Source organism: Poecilia reticulata, chromosome 17, assembly GCF_904066995.2.
Source record: "Poecilia reticulata chromosome 17, P_reticulata-male-v2, whole genome shotgun sequence".
NCBI lineage: Eukaryota > Metazoa > Chordata > Actinopteri > Cyprinodontiformes > Poeciliidae > Poecilia > Poecilia reticulata.
Window position 1 is genome coordinate 16,208,540 of NC_088846.1, and position 18,894 is coordinate 16,227,433.

The 18,894-nt window shown below is 37.8% G+C and overlaps 1 protein-coding gene across 3 annotated transcripts in view; it reads left to right on the forward strand.

The window, feature by feature from the left end:
* The window catches only part of LOC103479641 (laminin subunit alpha-3), a 69,721-nt gene that overhangs the window by 42,493 nt on the left and 8,334 nt on the right, over positions 1-18,894 (forward strand). For 2 of the 3 annotated variants that reach the window (XM_081598785.1, XM_081598786.1), the window contains exons 38-69: positions 762-863; positions 956-1,039; positions 1,332-1,562; positions 6,131-6,244; positions 7,409-7,527; positions 7,630-7,710; positions 7,796-7,896; positions 7,981-8,034; positions 8,138-8,289; positions 8,463-8,573; positions 8,672-8,783; positions 8,895-9,059; positions 9,170-9,366; positions 9,557-9,673; positions 9,994-10,148; positions 10,318-10,459; positions 10,569-10,668; positions 10,759-10,875; positions 11,399-11,569; positions 11,709-11,860; positions 12,820-13,005; positions 13,081-13,229; positions 13,964-14,132; positions 14,236-14,363; positions 14,472-14,610; positions 14,704-14,799; positions 14,910-15,067; positions 15,168-15,285; positions 16,258-16,398; positions 16,487-16,617; positions 16,849-16,983; positions 17,697-17,805. In XM_081598785.1, coding sequence (XP_081454911.1) covers positions 762-863; positions 956-1,039; positions 1,332-1,562; positions 6,131-6,244; positions 7,409-7,527; positions 7,630-7,710; positions 7,796-7,896; positions 7,981-8,034; positions 8,138-8,289; positions 8,463-8,573; positions 8,672-8,783; positions 8,895-9,059; positions 9,170-9,366; positions 9,557-9,673; positions 9,994-10,148; positions 10,318-10,459; positions 10,569-10,668; positions 10,759-10,875; positions 11,399-11,569; positions 11,709-11,860; positions 12,820-13,005; positions 13,081-13,229; positions 13,964-14,132; positions 14,236-14,363; positions 14,472-14,610; positions 14,704-14,799; positions 14,910-15,067; positions 15,168-15,285; positions 16,258-16,398; positions 16,487-16,617; positions 16,849-16,983; positions 17,697-17,805 — 4,236 coding nt within the window. Of the gene's footprint in view, positions 1-761; positions 864-955; positions 1,040-1,331; positions 1,563-6,130; positions 6,245-7,408; positions 7,528-7,629; positions 7,711-7,795; positions 7,897-7,980; positions 8,035-8,137; positions 8,290-8,462; positions 8,574-8,671; positions 8,784-8,894; positions 9,060-9,169; positions 9,367-9,556; positions 9,674-9,993; positions 10,149-10,317; positions 10,460-10,568; positions 10,669-10,758; positions 10,876-11,398; positions 11,570-11,708; positions 11,861-12,819; positions 13,006-13,080; positions 13,230-13,963; positions 14,133-14,235; positions 14,364-14,471; positions 14,611-14,703; positions 14,800-14,909; positions 15,068-15,167; positions 15,286-16,257; positions 16,399-16,486; positions 16,618-16,848; positions 16,984-17,696; positions 17,806-18,564; positions 18,812-18,894 lie in introns of those variants that run through there. The other variant, XM_081598787.1, reaches the window with a different exon arrangement.

Here is an 18,894-nt window from a genome sequence, read left to right on the forward strand (position 1 = left end):
CTAGTGGTTGAAGTGTGAACTACAGGTGGAAGCGGATATTTTAAACATAAATACTCTTAACCTTCAGCTAGGTTATGCAATAAAAATATATTTAGTCTCTACATATGACAAATCAGTACAGACAACATGTGACCAAATTTAAGAACTTATTTTCAATTTTGGGTATTGGTGAGACTAGGCAACTAATGTGTAATACTAATACTAGTATTAGTATTACACATACTAATACTAGTATGTGTAATATTAAGAAACAACAATTGTGTGCATGCATTTTGATTATCCAACTTTGAATGAAAGGATTACTTAAGATTACATAAAAATAATGATGATGATGATAATGATAATATTTATAAAAGTACATACAGTATTTAATAACAAATAATGCAATATTTATGTGTTATAAAAGGGATGAATACCAATGATTGTTCAATAAATATGTTGAAATTCTATTTGCAACATTGATTACAAATTGTTAAAATGAGCAAAGAAATTTTGTGAATCTAATTACCATCATGCCTAAATCTAGGCACCTTCAATTGCACTAATTGAAGGTGTTCAAATAAATAACCTCTTATTAAATTAATATTTGATTGACAGCAAAAACAAACCTAATATATATTTTTTTGTACAATCGAATATAAATTCAGGCATTAAGGGGAAATTGTCCATTATTTCATACACATTGCATTTTCCTGAAATTTTAGTCTGAAATCTCTTTCAAATAACTTAACAGACATTTCCTCTTTCTTACCGATTCTTAGGTTTCATCTTATGGGGGCTTCCTCACGTACCAGTCCAAATCATTTGGGATTCCGAGTGAGGGCATGACTCTCATTGACAGACAACCTGACGTTCTGCTGACTGTATGTAATGGTTCAGCCTGACTGACCTGCTTTTTGCTTTCATTTATAAAAAATCTGTCATTTTTGCTTCTTTATTATTTCTCCTCCTTTAGGGTCAGGCTATGAGCCTGATCCATGTGGCTTCACAGGCTCCCGTTCCAGACAGGCTGCACCAGGGCAGGATCCAACTCTTGGAGGTAAAATATATTATATTGTGTGACACATGTAAGTATTTTAGAATGGATTTTTCTACAATCTGATGTTTAACCAATTTGGGGTCATATAGATTGGTCCTAAATGACAGAATGTTTTTGAAATGTTGAACTTTAAGCTTGAAGAGGAACAAAAATCAAACAAAAATGTATAAAGGATATCTTACAAATCCAATTCAGACTTCAATACACAGCAGAATGCTTTCAGTGTTTCTCTTGAACACACTCTACTCCACAACGTTGTTTGGATTTGACCCAATACTCTCATTGTTTGCAGGGAAACTGGCGCCATGCTGGCACCAACAGACCTGTGTCCAGACAGGAGCTCATGATGGTCTTAGCAGGTCTGGTGGGCTTGAGGATCAGAGCCCTGTATTTTACTCAGACCCAGCGACTCAGCTTGGGGGAGGTGGGCCTGGAGGAGGCGACAGAGTCAGGAACTGGAGGTCCAGCAAACACTGTGGAAGTGTGCTCTTGTCCCACTGAGTACACCGGAGACTCCTGTGAGGTGAGAAGTTCTGGGCAGACACCCCATGATTTCAGATTAAAATCAATTTGCATAGAAATATGCAAATTACATATCTCTTTGCAATTGGCATCCTCACATGTCATTGCTTTCATAATAGTTAAAAAACTAGAATTATTTTTTTATTCATTTAAATCATTTACTTATGTGTTGTATGTACAGTGTACACACCTTGTTAAAATGGTAGGTTTTGGTAATGTAAAAAGGTTTCCTCAGATGTCCTTACAATTTTCTCAAATTGCGAGGACATGTCTTGTGCACTGCCCATTTCGGGTGACCCCAGATTTTCTGTATGATATATTTCTGAACTTAACCTAAACTGAAATTTTTATCTCTTGAAATCTATCAATTATTTTTTTGGGACGTATACAATGCTAAAAATAAAATTCGTTCTTATCAAAACTGAATAATAATAATAATAATAATAATAATAATAATAATAATAATAATAATAATAATAATAATAATAATTTATTAGTCATCCAACTTAGTAAAAACATCATTTCAGTTTTTTATTAAAATTAACACTAGAGCAAATACTGTCACCACCATATTTCAGGTTTCACGTGCTTTCAGTGATGTGCAATGTCTGACCTGGTTGTTTTCATTAGAAGAAGAAGAAAAGGTTAACTACATTTTCAACAAGATTGTAAGTGCACAGAAAGTACTAACTGGAAATTATGATCGTTTCTTTAATTTGTCTTTCAACATCTTGGCAGCCTCCCTCAAGTTTTGAAGAAACAAGTTTTGCAATTTGCAAAATACTTATCCATGATTTTCTTTAATTATTGGTGTCTTCTTTGAATTGATCATTATTTGTTTACTATATATAATTCAAAAACAAAATTTGGACCCTTCTCCTGACTGATATATTTTAATGCTATCCTTTAAATCCTTTGTAATTTGTCTGAAGACAATCTTTTTAGCTGAAGGATGAAAATCTGAAAAATTTCTGGAATATCTGACTTTCATCAGGCCTTTCTTTCTATTTATCTATTTATTTTCACTTGAATTGTACAAGATGCAAAATGTAAAATACGTGTAGTTTTGGTTAAATAAAAAGAAAAGTTTAAATCCTATATAATTGTGCCAGAAATATGAATAATTTTGAACGTATCTATATTTTCTTATTATATTGTCCTATAACTCCAGAACAGCCATTTGCAAACTAACTTGCTTTTGCTTTTTTGCCTCTTATTTGCCTCTGTCTTATTATCCTGTATTTGCAACCAGAATACTCAACATTCTACAGGTATTTTACAATGTATGTAGACTTATGATTTCAAATTATTGTAAATTTTTCCACATTGAATAAAGGTTTTACAGCACAGCTTATTCCTTAACAAATCCAATCTTTAGTCAAAAACAAATGTAAAAGATACATACCAGAAAAGACTGAGACAAAAACCAACAACACAAGTGGAAGGGTGGGGAACCGGGTGGGGCTGAAACGACATCTTGTCTCGTTAAGAAGTTGGATCTGGTCCTCATGGTTTTTGGAGTGTCCTAACATGTCTGAACAAAGTGTCACACCCTTTTCCTGGAGGAAAAACTTACCAACGGAGGAATTTGCTGGAAAATACCACATTTTGAAAGCAGCGCAGCAACATTGTGGAGCCCCAGACAACGTTATGCGACAACATAACGTAATATTAGGGATCCTAAAGAGCCAAAATCACCAGAATAGTTAGCGCTTCCAGTAATTAGTTACCCGAGTATTCGTTCCATATAGTTGTTTTGGAAGAAAGATTGTTTTGTTTTTGTGAAATTAACTTTTTGAAAGAGCTCTTAGAAACTGGTTTGTATTCATAATGTTTCCGCTGTTTTGTCCACAAAACCAAGTCAAGAAAGAAATTCAAGCAACGAGTAATTAAAGAAGAGGTACCCCTGCAGATTTATTAGAGGCATTATTACAAGGGAAGGTGTTATGTTTTTTTTTTTCTTGTAAGGCTGTTTCCATAAACCTACATGTGTGCGTGTTTGATTGGGCATGTTTAAAGGAAGTTAATTATATGTGCCCGGAGGTGCTATGACACGGCGCCTTGCCTTGAAACGCAGGGCGTGTCTCTAGGAAACATAACGTTACTCATAAACCTGAGTGTCCTCACCTGAGTGTTCCTCCAACACAAGCATTTGTCTGGAGCTACAGCTGACACACCCTGCTGCATGTGTGTGTGTGTGTGTGTGTGTGGGGAGTGATTCACAAGTGAGTGTCTGGATTGTGTCGTCTAAGGATGTCTGACTTTGCCTTCAGTCACAAATTTTTGGTACACTCTGTAATATGCTGGAATATTCCAGACAATTGTATTTTACGTAAAAGCAGCAGTTCAGAAATACTCGTGACAAAATGCTGTCCAAGTAAATGCAAAGTTTTCTCCGTAGCAGAATTTTTATTGACCTTACAGACAACAGAAAAGAAGAAAAGGGGACTGTTTATTACCTTTTTTTTTTTTTTTTTTTTTTTTTTACAAAATCCAAGTATGAAGTTTGAAAAATATGTTTATTTCACTGACTGATTCTTTCTCATCTCAACAAATGCAAGATCAAACCACTCCATCATCATCATCATCATCATCATCATCATCATCATCATCATCATCATCATCATCATCATCGTCGTCGTCGTCGTCAACAGTAGCGATGGCCAACAAATTAAACTAGTTTCTACGTCTTAATTGTTGACAAAAAAAAAATGAAGCTTTTACTTGAATTTCAAATCCTGCCTTTCTTTTAATGTAAAACAGAAATTGGTGGAGTCAACTTTTCTTCCAGTTGTTGACTATGGTCAATAATGGTGATATATTATTCATGAACAATTATGCTCATGCTGGATAGCCTGCATCATGGTGCTTTGCTGTTTACTACAAATTATGGAGCCCTAACTCACCCTTGTCTCTTGTACACTAAGGTAAAATATCTATTTCTGCATGTCTGCCTGCCTTGGCCACTGGAATGTTTTGATTTATAAAGCTATTCTTAAGTTGACAGCACCTTATCGTTCATCTTTGTTAACTCTAAACAACAGCCTCCGGTCTCAAGACCTTTTATAATTTAATGTTCCTCGTGTCAGAACAGAACAGGGGAACAAAGCTTTCAGCTTTTCTGTCTCGACCTCGTGAAACAGTTAAAAATTAGAGGTTAAACGTTGAACACTATTACCTCTGAATGTATTTAGGACCATGATATATACCATTATATTCACATTGCGGAAGTGCAATTGTTTTACTTGAGTCATTTGTCTTATTGTAAGTTTATGTTTATTGTGACTACATGTTGTGACTGCTACCACCTCTTCACTTTTGCTCACTACATCTCAAGGGATATGTTTGCTTTTTTTTTGTTATTTAATATGGAAATAATTAAATACTTTTATTGTGAACAAAACTAAAGCCAGCTGAAGTACCACCAGTGGTAGAGATAGCACACTTTGACAACCATGGAGCTAAAGACATTGTTGTCAAATTCTTTTAGCCATAACTAATAGCCCAGCGGCATTCCTAACTTTTGTCAATTTAATGTTTTTACTTTTAAGACCTGTCCATGCATACCCCCGGTCTCCTTTTACTGTCTAAATATGTTTTCCAGCCATGATTATGTTATTGTGTATGTACATTTTTTAAGAAGAACGCAAAAGAGAGAGAGAGAGAGCATGTAAACACTTGCATGGAAGTGCTTGAATGCACCAAGCAGGCTCATGCTGATCAGCCCGGCTGACTCAGGTAAACGGGGTGTGTCCTCATTGTGCCTCAGTGTGTGCATGTTTAAGAAGCTGAGGACAGGGGGAGCGAGGTCTTACTTCACACAGGAAAAACGCCGGGAATGTCGGATACGTGCATGGATAGGGTCTGGTGTAGAGGGGTTCTGTTGCGGATCCTAATATGCTGGACTTTAATTGGTCTGTGCTCTGCCGGACACAGACCTTTTGGCAAGCAAGAGCGACCCCACCACACCAGATATCATGACAGATTTCCTCAGAGGACTGACAACCAGGCAACTCAGCAGATAAAATATCCGTCCTTAAATAACCAGGGACAGGTCATTCAGTATCCGTCAGTTTCTGATGCTAGTTCTCAGGTTCAGGTAAAAACCTACATGCTGCATTTTGTTGCGAGAGAATGTTTTTTTGTTTTGTTTTGTTTTGGGGTTTTTTTTTTTCACCTCGGGTGCTGCTTTGCGCTGTCTTTCATCCTTAGAGTGTTAGTGATTAAATGACTGTTATCTCTGAAAGCAAAGGGCGAGTTTCTCTGTTAATATGTTATGAAGAAAAATTCAGACTGAGTTTATTGCTATGCGCAGTGAAAAACCTCCCAATCTGTGTGTAATTTCCCGTGATATTCAATATGGAGGCAATTAGTTAATGGCTTTAACTATTGATAATTGCATTCACAAAACGACTTTAAGGTTAATGAACTGAACTGTGATGTTTCACTCCGATTTTTACTGCCAGTATATATTTCCTTTGCTGTGAAAGCAGTTCTACAGTGTTGCACCTATAAAAAGAGTTTGACGCGTAATACACTTTTTATTTTGGTGTTTGCTTTCTCTTTCAGAAATGTTCTCCTGGATTCTACAGAAAGACTGGCTGGCTGAGTTTTGGCCGTTGTCTGCCCTGTGAGTGCAACGGTTTAGCTGACGAGTGCGAAGATGAAACAGGGAGGTGTCTGGTAAGGAATCTCACATCAAGAAAGCGGCTTTTGCTCTGAATTGCCCAACTGTTACTTAACTGTGGCATAACTTAATACCGCAGCATAATTTGCTAAGGTATTAACAGGATTAGCACTTAATCTCTTTTTCTTGTAATAGTTTAGATAATGTAATTTCACTCAGTAAATGGACTTTAACAACATTCCAAAAAAACTAAACAAACAAACAAGCAAACAAAAAAAACATTTGTTGTATAATGAATCGGTTTTCAGTTGAGTTGACCCAAAATCCATATTTCCAGATCAATGAATGCACCTAATTTACCCTCGACCAAGTCAGGCTGAGAAAAACACTTCTTAGTGTGGAAGTTGTTACTGCTGGAAGAACGCTCTGAATCAATTTGTTGTATCGGTACGGTGTTTAAACAAAGCTGGATCAGCTAATGTGAGAGCGAGACTGAAGCCACAGCTGAAAGATTAAACAGATGACAAGGAATTACAAAAAAGTAGTTCTGCTTTGAACTTTCAGCTTCCACCCGCTGTGAAACACTTTGGATTTTGAAATGCTGGCAGCCTTTTTGAGAGTTCAAAGTTAGCATAAGTTAATTCTCCAGGAAACACAAACAGAGACTGTAGTTTCCAGGTGATAATTGTGCTAATCCTTAATATAAAATGCAAAAGATAGTTTATTTTTGTTTTAAACCGACATTAAAACAGTGTTTTATTGCTGCTTATGGAAGTAATTAACAGCAGATAGAAGGAGGACTGCAAGGAAGTATTTAAAACGAGAGAAATAAAAGAATGTAGCAGCTAAAATCTTAAGTCAAAACTTTTCAGTGTTCTTTGGAAATTGATTGATCAAATGAACTTAGATGATTATGCTAAAGCTTAGTCACAGACAGAACCTCTCAACTTCAGCGCTCACAACTATATCTATTTGTTACCACTGGAATGGTTTTTTTAATCCTCATTAAAGTCCTCTTTTAAACTTCCTCTCTTTTATTCTTCCCTTCAGAGGCACAATAGAGTTTTTTGCTCTGTGGAGTTCCAGTTGAGAAATTGTTATGCAAGACGCTCAAGACTGTGCCTGTGCATGCAGCGCTTGCGCCGAGCCACATATTTACAGCTCGAAATCAAACAGACGTAGCTGATTAACGACTAATGAACGCGTTCTGACATTTTCAGAGCTGCAAGGACAACACCGCTGGGGACCGATGTGAGCGCTGCAAAGACGGTTATTTTGGCAGCGCAGCACAGAGGACGTGCAGACTGTGTCCGTGCCCATTTAGTGTATCCTCAAACAGGTGGGCGAGAAAAAAAAAACAAAAAAAACTTTACTGCTTTGCTGTTTTCTAATGCAACTATTTCGGCAACAGCAGTGTAATCCCTCTTTGATTCACCGTCAGCTTTGCAGTGAGTTGCGGAGACGTGTTGGGAGACATCCAGTGTACTTGCAAACCGGGCTACACCGGAGTCAGGTGTGAGAAGTGAGTAAAGCCGGAACGTGCAGACAGGAATGCTGCTGGCTTTTTTCCAATTTGATGCCTATTCATTAATCCTTCTCTTACGCAGTTGTGCTCCTGGTTATTATGGCGACCCGCTGATACCAGGAGGAAATTGCCAGCCATGTAATTGCAACGGAAATGGAAACAGCTGTGATCGTAGGACTGGAGGTTAGATCCGGCATTCTTTCTCATTAAGATATGTTATAATTTAAAATCAGTTTGAAATTCGAATCCATTGTGCTCTTCTTTCAGTCTGCAAGAACTCGCTGGAGCCAGGAGACACAAACACAGATGAGCACTGTCAAGGTGAATATATAAGAAAAGTAATCTCTGAGTTCAGATGGTATCTCAGGCCATTCATAATACCTGAAGTGTGATATTCTTCTGTTGTCCTCTGTTTCGCTTTCAGAATGTGACAATTGTGCTCAGACGTTGCTAAATGACTTGGAAAAGCTCGACTTTGAGCTGGCAAGAATCAAGGCTCAACTAGATAATGCTTCCATCAGTGGCGCCTTAAAGGAAAGGCTGGATAAGCTTGAAAAGGCCGTGTCTGATACTAAGGTAACGCTCGTGTCTTCATCTGTTTTTGCAAGATAGCTCAAGTCCTTTTCAGCTTCTTTTCTTCCAGTAGCGCCCTGTATTTAGCGCCACCCGTTCGCATCACGTCTTCTTGCTCACAGAGCAGCACATCCCACTTTGACATCAGATGTGACGTTGTGTGTTGACTTTTGCAGACTCTCGTCAACAAATTCAGCTCTGCCGTTAACACGCAAAAGTCCAAGGTGGACCAGCTTGAGAAAGACGCCGACAGCCTCGCTGATGACATTAAATCCATGAAAAACAAGGTTTAAAAAACAAGTCTGATGTTTTACGATTGCTTCAGCGTGTTAATTTAAGCAGCAGGTCTGTAAATGTGTGATTTTTGTAACTTTATTTTACTTAGGCTGATAAGAGTGCTGTAGACGCTGACAAAGCTGTGGACAATGCTGAAGAGACCTACAAACGGGCAAAAGACCTCGAAAAAGAGATCCAAAAAATGCTTGCGAAAATTAAAGGTAGAAGGAAGCAAAGCCACTCATTTTCTCCTGATGTTGTGTGTCACTTTTCTTTTATTTCCTTGTGTTCTGGCCTCCTACTCACATTGTGGGTGCTCTGCTATTTTGAAGACTTAATCTTTCAGCTGAAGAATGAAGGTCGAGGTGATGCGTTGCCTGCTGATAGTTTGACTAAGATACTGGAGAAGGCTCAGTCCATGGTGACGGAGATGCAGAACAGAAACTTCACCTCTCAGAAGACGGCTGCTGAGACGGAGCGAGCTGAGGCGATTAAATGTAAGTTTCCGCACGCAGAATATCCTAATGAGCACAAGCAGAGTAGTTGTGATTTGTAATATGAGTCATACGCTGCCACTGACAAACCGCACTCTGTCGTCAACTTCTAGTGCTTGACTACATCAAGAATAATTTTAGTAAGCAGAGTGTCCAGAACGAGGCTGCAGCAGAGAAGATCCGCAGCCACTTGAAGGATTACAATGCCAAGCTGAAGGACTTGGAGAAAGCTTTGGAAGAAGCAAGAAACCTGGTGAAAAAGGCCAATACCCAAAATGGTCTGAATGCACAGACACTGAAAAACCTGGAGGTAATCAAACAGCAATTCGTACATGCTTGTTCGTTAACAGCGATAATCAGCAAATCATAGTCGACATTCTCCTGTCATTTGTGATAGTATTTTGCAGACATAGTGCCAGATTCTTCTCAGGGTAGCTGAAATTGTACAGTGAACCCCGCTGTCAGCACACCGACTCAGTTGATTTATGTTTCCCCTGCAGAAACGTATTAATGACTTAAAAGAGGAGCGGAAAACTGTTAAAGACCAGATAGCTATGGCTGAGGACGAACTGAAGAAGACAGAGGATTTGGTGAAAATGCTCTCGGACAGCAAGACGGTAAATTTCACAAATGTTCAACGTGTCTTCCTGAATTATTGTCTACAAATCAAGCCATAAATGCCAACCTACAAAATGCTAACTAGTCGTAGGCCGCCTCTTGAAATCGTATTGGACACCTTAACAGATTTCTTTCTTTCTTTTATTTTATTTTTTTGCACTTTAATGTTTCAGATCATCAAACACGTTTTAATGCCAGAGAACAGTATGATGAGAAAATTTATTGTTTTATCCAAATCAACCTGAACCAAAGTCGGTGACAATTCCATGTTTCTTGTAACCCAGTGTACGTCACGCTCTGCCTTCTTTTGGTTCTGCAGGAGTTTGAGACTCTAGCTGCACAGCTGGATGGTGCCAAGACCGATTTGACCAAGAAGGTGAATGAGATCACCAAGGCAGCGGCAAAGAAGGACCTTGTGGAGGCTGCAGAGGAGCATGCGAAGAAGCTATCCGAGATGGCTAAACAAATCGAGGAGTAAGTTTATTACCGTTTGCATATTGAAGGCATATTGATGAGATTAATCAGAGCTATAGTGTCTTCTATCTTTTCCATAGTTGATTTTAAAGTTCAAACACTGCAGTTCAGTCATGATATTTGGAAATATTTTTGTAAAAAATCTCTAAGAACCATGTTATCTCATTAGTGCTATGAAGAATGCAAGCAAACTTCCCAAGGTGCGTGATGCAAAGGATGCTATTGAGGCCTATAAGAACATTACAGATGCCATTAAAGCTGCAGAGGCAGCAGCTAAGGAGGCCAAAGACGCTGCAGATAACGCCCTTAATGTAAGCTTTTAAATTCAGTACATGAACAGAACATGCACACTTGACATGGCAATGACGAAATGTGGAACAAAGGAGCTTACATTTTGGAAATTGTTGTTTTCCTTTTTAGACTGTAAACAAAGAGAAACTCACCGACAAAGCCAAAGAACTAAAGGACAAGAGCAGTGCCCTGTTGAAAGACGCTAAGAAGTCAGAAGGAGAACTCCAGGGTACTTGGACTCCCTTTCCATACATGATTTAAAAAAAAAAAAAAAAAAACTAAAAGCTTATTTGCTTTTCTTTTTTTGTTTTTGCTGCAGGCACTGCAAGTGACCTCAATGACTTGAAGAATCGTCTGGCCAAAGCAAAAGAAAAGAAAAATGATCTTAAGGACCGCCTCTCTGATGTTCAGACACAATTAGATGACACCAACAGAGGTGGAGTAGGAAAAAAATCTAAACGATTATTTAGAATCAGTGTAAAGAAAATGTTATTGGGATTATAACAATGCATTCGGATCACGAGACGATTCATTCACAATAATGAGTTTATGAAGACTAGGAAAGATTTCAGTAATATTTTAAAAATGACTAAGAATTTTGATTGTTTTTGTTTATTTTTATTGATAGACTAAACATTAAAAGAAAAAATTGCATTATGTCCAGATTTACTCATTTCAACTTTTATTATTGTACGGATTATAAGAATTTAAGAGATTAAAAAAACTGAAAAAGTTACTTTAAGTGAAGGGCTTGCTTAGAGCATTCATCTGCACTTCCATTACTCATGATAGTAGCATAAACTTACTTCACCAGACAAAATCATATGCTGACAGGAACTGCAAAGCACTTCATGAGACATGCCTCAAAGTTTTATACTACGTCTGTCTGAGAAAGACATTTGTGTCTGCTGTAACGGTTAAGCATCGTTTTTTTTTTGTTTGTTTGTTTTTCCAATCAGATGCCATTGGAGATATGATTGACGAAGCCAAGAGGAAAGCAGCTTCAGCCAATAACACGGCCGCCGAGACCATGGACAAACTCGATAAAATTAGGAAGGAGATCGATAATATCAACATATCTCCTGTTAATGCCAATCTAAGCAATGACCTTAGTGACGTGGACCAGTCTGGTGAGTTTTCTGATTCTTTTGTAATGAAGTGCTTCTCCTTTGCCTTGATAACGGTCATATTAAATATATTTCTGTGTGAATAAAAATGTAAAGCTATTTTACCCATTTAACTTTTCTGTCTCTTACCTTTTAAACACAGTAAAGGATTTGCTGAAAACAATTCCGTCACTGAACAATAAGATCTCTGAGGTTGAAAACCTGACCTCTGGGTTCTCAGGCCTCGGTAACATATCTGAAAACATAATGAAGATCAAAGAACTTATTGAGCAGGCCAGAGATGCAGCTGACAAGGTGCGTGCAGTCAATCGCTCTAAACGCACCCTTTTGCATGCAAATGCAGTTCCTTAAAAAAAAAGTTTGCACCCCGTCCGACTTCTTATGTTTCTGTTTCGCTGTTTCAATTAAGTGTTAATACCGGACAGAATTTATTAATAGTTTTCAAATGATTAACTTCTTTTCAAAGCGAGAAAAGAACAACATCTGGATGAACCCTAACACTTTTAGGAAAATATTCTGTGCACTCTTGAGACGAAAGTAGAACTTTTTGGAAGGCGCGTGTCCCTCTACATCTGACATTAAACTAATGTAGTTTTTGGGAAAGAAAACATCGTAGTGACTGTCAAACATGGTGGTGGTAGTGTGATGTTCTGGGATTCATTTGCAGCCATAATAACCTGTCTTATTTGATGGAACCATGAATATCATTGAGCTGAAACCAACCTCTGAATGGCTCAAAAATAAACCAAATGAAGGTTTTGGAGTGTCCTAGTCAAATCTAGACTTGAAGCAAGATCTTAAAAAGGCTCCTCATGCTCCAAAACCCTCAACTGTGGCTGATAAGGGAAAAAAAACTATTTTGCAAAGTAGAGAGAGTCAGAATGTTGTGAAACACTCATTAGCAATTATTGCAAACACAAGATGGCATTTGTTGCTGCTGGGAATGGCACAACCACTTATTACCTCATGGAGGGGATTATTTTCTTACTTACATAGGGTCAGGTTGGTTTGAATCGTTTACTTCTTTTAACCTGTGAATTAATAGTTTTAAAACTTTTTTTTAAATTAACTAAAGTTATCGTTCTACAATATCAAAATTAATTTGAATCGTTTTGTGTGACATTTAAGGGAAAAAAAAAAAGAAATCTGTACGGGGGCAAATACTTTCTCACAGAGCAGCACAATCTATTTCTTTAACGAATCAAGGTGAGATCTACATGTCTGTATAACATCTTGTCTCGTCTCCTCTTCAGATTGCAATCCCCATGAATTTTGCCGGGGATGGTCACATCGAGCTGCGCCCACCGAAGAATCTAGATGACCTGAAGGCCTACACAACCCTGTCTCTGGCGCTGCAGAGACCCATCGGGAGAGGAGACGGAAAACGCAGGCGCAGACAGACTGAAGACATGTTTGTGTTGTACCTTGGCAACAGAGACGTGAGTGAATCAGTATCCGCGGTGATTTTTAGATTGTAATTTTGCTCACGAGACTAACAAAACTATGTTCTGCAGTCCTCAAAGAATTACATAGGCATGGTGTTGAGGCAAAATCGCTTGTATGGCCTGTACAAGCTGAACGGACAGGAGTACGAGCTGGAGTCTGACTTGATTTCCACCTCCAGCCCTCAGCCGGCCACATTTGATAAAGTGGATCTTAACAGGTGAGCCACCTTACTTCAGCTCAGCTCTCACCGTGTCTCTTCAACATTTAGTTTCATTTTGCCACACATTTTATTGTATTTTATTAGAAATGTATGTAACAGACAAACAAACACAAAGTTCATACAAGTGCAAGGAAAATGATCAATGTTTTCCAGAAATCTTTATAAATTTAAACTCGAAAATCAAAGGTTCGTTTGTCTTCTGATAACCCAAATGGAAATTCAACGCAGCCAATTCCATTCAGACGTCACTGATTAGGTAAATACAGCCAATCTGTTTGTAATGTAATCTCGGTATCAATCCAGGTGTTTCGTGAAGACCTCAACGGGTTTGAAATCGTTAGTAAATAAGCACCATCATGAACATTATGCATAGATCAGGGATGAAACCAGGAAGAAGTTCAAACCAGTGTCAGGTAATATAGCAAGTTTGAAATTTTGTGGAGCACTGTGCAGTGCCGACACTAAAAGTCGTAGGTCCAGAGATGTTTGTGTGTAGAGTGCAGAGAGACTTTATGTTGGTCTTTTGTGCCCATTTCCAATTACATATGTTAACATTTGTAGCAGTAATATGAAGAAAGCACTTCCAAAAACTTTACGGTTCTCCAACCATATTAAGTCAACTCTGTGGCAATAGGTAGATACCGCTAGTGTCATCTTTCTTTTTTTTGTTGAAAGATGAGCAGATGTAATAATCACAAAGTCCTTTGGTTTTTTTCTTTCTCCTGACTTAGAATTTACCAAGATGTGGAGCTAAAGCTGACCAAAGACATAACCTCTGGGCCACCTAATAAGGAGTATAGCCATCGTCAAACCAACAAAGGAGGGGAGAACGAGAACCTCCTGAAATTCAGTCCTGATGACGTTGTCTTCTACGTTGGAGGCTACCCGTCCAACTTCACCGTGAGGAGCTGTAGCACATCTACCAACATTCAGTTTACAGACGGTTTTGTGTCCAGAATAGTCATCAGAAATAAATGCTTTCTTGTGCTCCGTTTCACTTCAGCCTCCTCTCTCTATGAGGTTTCCAAAATACACGGGCTGCATCGAGTTCTACACCTTTAACAAGAAGGCCGTGAGTCTCTACAATTTCCAAAAAGCAGAAAAGATCAATGTCCAGACTCCCTGCAAGAGGTACTGAGACTACAAATTTGAAATATCATTTTGATGTCAGTGAGTCTATGTGTTATTTTCAGAATTTGATTGCATGGTTTTTCCTGTCTTCTGCTTGGTTCCTTCTAGAACCGTAAGTCCAGTCGACTCAGACTATTATGAAGGCACCGGATATGGCAGAGTGGCCATAAGCGAACAGCCGAGAACTATTGACATAAGTGTCAAGACTAGCGTGGAAAACGCTTTACTCTTCTTCACAGGAGATGAGGTAAAGGATCTTTGTGATGTTGATACATTTAGCATTTAATTAAATTCCTAATTAATGTTTACCACAACTTCTTTTTTCTCCTGTGTGACACAGAATAAGTACTTAATGGTGATTGTAGAGAAGGGTTACATTGCTATTCAAAGTAACTTGATCGCAGAACCAATTAAAGGATCAGACAAAGTGTTCCCAGTAAGGAAGATTTTCTTCTTCTTCTGTTTCTTCTGGATGGTCTTCTTTTGAGTTTTATTCCCTTCAAAATTAACAATTTATTTGTATCTTTTCCACTTTTTTTTTTCTAGGTTCCAGTTGATTTTTTGAATGTTAGGCTAATTTATAGGCCTGGGAAAGTAAATGTTATTGCAGGCTCCCCGCCACTTACGGCCTCGCTCACTGAATACGATTTCAACAACTTTAAAGATTTCTATATTGGTGGTGTAACGCAAGAGATCAGACAAAGGTACATCCTTATCAGCATTGTTTTTTATTTGTGTATTTCCATCCTGTTTCAATGAGACTTGTATATAACCTGTTGTTTTGTTCTGTTTGTTTAATTAAAGGTGGGACATCACCACTCCACCATACAAGGGATGTTTGAAAGATTTGAAGGTAAACAACAATTTTAGGCCACCTGATGAACCAGTGGGAATCAGCAAAGGCTGCTTGCAGGATTCACTGGTATGACTTTCACCTTATTTACACAGACCTACTGAAATATTGTTATTACTGTGAGGAAGAGCACAGATCCATTCAGTAAATTAGAATATTATTGAAAAGCTAATTGATTTCAATAACTCTGCCTCTAATTGATATGCATTACATACTAGTAGATTAATTACACACAGCCTGATGTTTTAGAGCTTTTATTTCTATTAATGATAATGATTTCTTTTTGTGAGGGCGGGCAGGAATACTTTTTTGTTAGCTGGCATGAAGATGTATAATTGTCCCAGAGACTTTCAAATTTGAGGCCACACTTTGCAGCAGTTGTCTATCAGGGAGCTTTGGAGATTGATCTCTTTTACAACCCTGCTCTCTGTATGATGTGGAAAGATGGAGTTCTCAGCCAGTCAGTTTTTTTGTTGTTGTTTTTTTTTTTTCATTATTGTTCCTGCTGTAAATATGGGCAAGTTTAGCCAAGCAGCTTTTTGAGAAGCCAATCCCTGACCTCTGGTTAGCAAAAATAGCCTTATTTGAATGACAAGTCAAATATTTACTTATTGTTCCTGGACATTCTAATTAGATTCAAAAAGTATACTTTTTTTATTTTTTTTTATCCCGAAGTAAATCAGCTTTAATGTTGAATACAATTGTTTACTCTGCCATCCATTGTACGGTTAAAATGAAATATAAAGCAATATATAAAAATATTACTAATAATTACAACAAAACTCAGAGATTTACATGAAACCATATTAAAAGATGTGGCACTAAAGTGGCTGGTTTCAGTTGTCTTTGCATGCATCTATCGAGAAAGGAAGATTGAATGAAGGCGACTCTAATTTTACTTTTTTTCATCTTAAACTTTATCTGATGAAATTAACATTTGGATTTTTATTTTCAGTTTGATATTATGCTACTGTAATCATAGATGGACTTATCTAAAATCTTTTTTCACGCATCATCACATGTGTCATGCCCTCTGTTTAGAGTTCGTACAAAGCACAGTTCAGCTTGGGGAGCTCCCTGAAAGCAGACCTCCAAGACTTCAGCTTGGAAAACAACGTTGTGGTGTCCCTCGGATTCAAGAGCACAGAGAGCCAGGGCATTATATTGCAGAACAAAAAACTGGTGAATTTACCTCTCTACTTTATGACCATCTTTTCTGATATGCTTATGCAAAAAGAAATGAAATCTTTATTGTGGTTTTATCCTCCAGGGAAACCAGTTAAACATTGCAATGGAAAATGGCTACGTGATTCTACACTTTGACACCATTAAATGGAAATCAAACAAACAGTACAATGACGGGAACTGGCACTATGTGACTGTCTCCAAAAAAGAAGGAAGGTATGGAATAAAAATTTGTCTCACGTGTTCTAGGAATGTAATAAGAAACCAAGTAATGCTTACTGGAAGGTGTGTAGTTGTTCAGTTACAACTGTGATTATTTAGGCTTACTATTTTAAAACCAAAAATAAAATAACATTTAATCCAAATCAGGAAAATATTAAATTTTAAATAATTTTAAATAATTTTTGCTACAAATGTTTGGTTTTTTTTCTTTTTCTTTTTCTTAAGGATTGCAGTGCAGATTGATGATGAAGACTATGGTCAGCAAGAGAGTGGCACCATGTCCATACCTGACACACAGGGCTCTATTTGGCTTGGAAAAGAGAATTTCAAAGGCTGCATTTCCAACTTTTACACTCGACGGTAATTTTTCTTTCTTTCTGTGCCTTCTAAAGCTACAGTAGACAACTTTAATAAAAATGCTTTTTGCATATTTGCTAAAACTGCCGCTATGTCGTGACAGTGTAACATGAGACAGATAGTTTGTGAACAAATTTAGTTCCTTTGCTTCTTCCCGGTGGTCCTATTGCTTTCTGCTGAAATACGCTGCTACCAGACTGATACAATCAGATCTGGGAGGAGGGTCTTAGCGCAGTCAATCACATTTGTGTACTGCTCAAGATTACTGGTTTGCTGCAGCCATCCTAATGACAGAGAAACAACTTACTGCTACAGAAAAACTATTTCTCCGCCATCAATAGTGGCCATGTTTCCTAGCCTATGCATTCAGCTCTGTGCAGCAGAGAGCAAGAGGGAGGATGTGAGCAGCATGATGATGGTGGACAGTGCTAAGTGCCTCCTCCTTGCTCTGATTGGTTGTTTTTGGCCTAGTGCTATACCTCTGCAGATGGCATAAGGACCAAAAGGAGGAAGCAGGGGAACTTGATTTTTTTCAGATTGTCTGCCTCATATTATATTGTCATGGCATTATGACAGTTTTTAAGAAATGTGTAAAAAGTATAATTTTTGTAAAAGTTATCTACTTCAGCTTTAAGAGTTAAATTTATGTGGTTTGGTTTGTTGTACCGTGTTTCCTCCAAGGTGTGATTTCATTCTGATTTGTTTGTGTTTTGCAGGTCAGACGAGTTCAAGCCTGCAAACTTATATGACTTCCAGGCTACAGGAGACGTCCAGGTAGATGTGTGCACTGTCAGCAATCCCTTTCAACTCCGCTTCAACAAAAAGGTGAGGTTTGACATCTATGCACACCTGAACTCCAGATCAGAAAGTAGTCCTTAGTACAATACTTAATTATTCCAAAACTAAAGGGTATAAATCAGCATCTGTTGCTGCACACCTGGCTTCAATGAATGGATAATTACGAGGTTTTGGTAGCACTTTGACCCTGGGAGGCATGCAAAGTACGGAGATTTCGTAAATGGGCCACCAATGAAGGGATTTTAAAGCATTCCATGAAAAGTTCAGTCTGCTGGTAACTCACCACAGTGATGAATGACTGAAATTAGCATTATTCGGGTAAGAGCTTGCCATATATGCTCCAGTTCTGACCAGCATTGCTACTGCAAAGCACATGGGTATAAAATGTGGGTCATTGTTGAAATCTTGGATTGATGCGAATCTGAGTTTCTTTCCATAGTCTTTTAGGGAGGGGTAACAGACATTCATATGACATATTTCAGCTAAAAAGGTTTTGTGCAATAAAATAATTCAATATATGTCTACAGCCATAGAGAGAGAACGCTTTCAAAACGTTGATGTTATGCACTTACATAATTTTACATTTTCTCAAGAATAATGTGTTTTTTTGTTTAATCTGTTTGTTTTTTTCCCCTCTGAAGATATCATGATGTTACCTAATAATTTGTGACCTAATGCTTGCCTCCTCTCTTATGAAGGAAATCATATCTAATTACATTTTCCTCTTACTGCCACTTTTATCAACTTGACATTATCTGTATTAAATTTTGCTGCCTCATTTTCTAGAGATGAAGAAGAAGGAGACCAAAACCTGCAGATGACGACATGAATCTAACACTGACTGCTGCTCCCCTATGATTTCCTCTAGCATATGCACAAGCTCATTTATTTACTGTGTATTCTACACAATAAAAAAAAAATGTGTATGAATGCTTCAGTACCCATGCCAAACAACAAAATGTATTGTACTTCATCCTTTGTCCATCCTATTTGTGTTCACCATCTACATTGTGAATAATAACCCTGAAAGGAACACGTCTCTTCGCTTTCTTCCATGTAATCCTTCTAAGTGATTCACAAGCACCTTGTTTTTAATTCACTAATGACACATTAAAT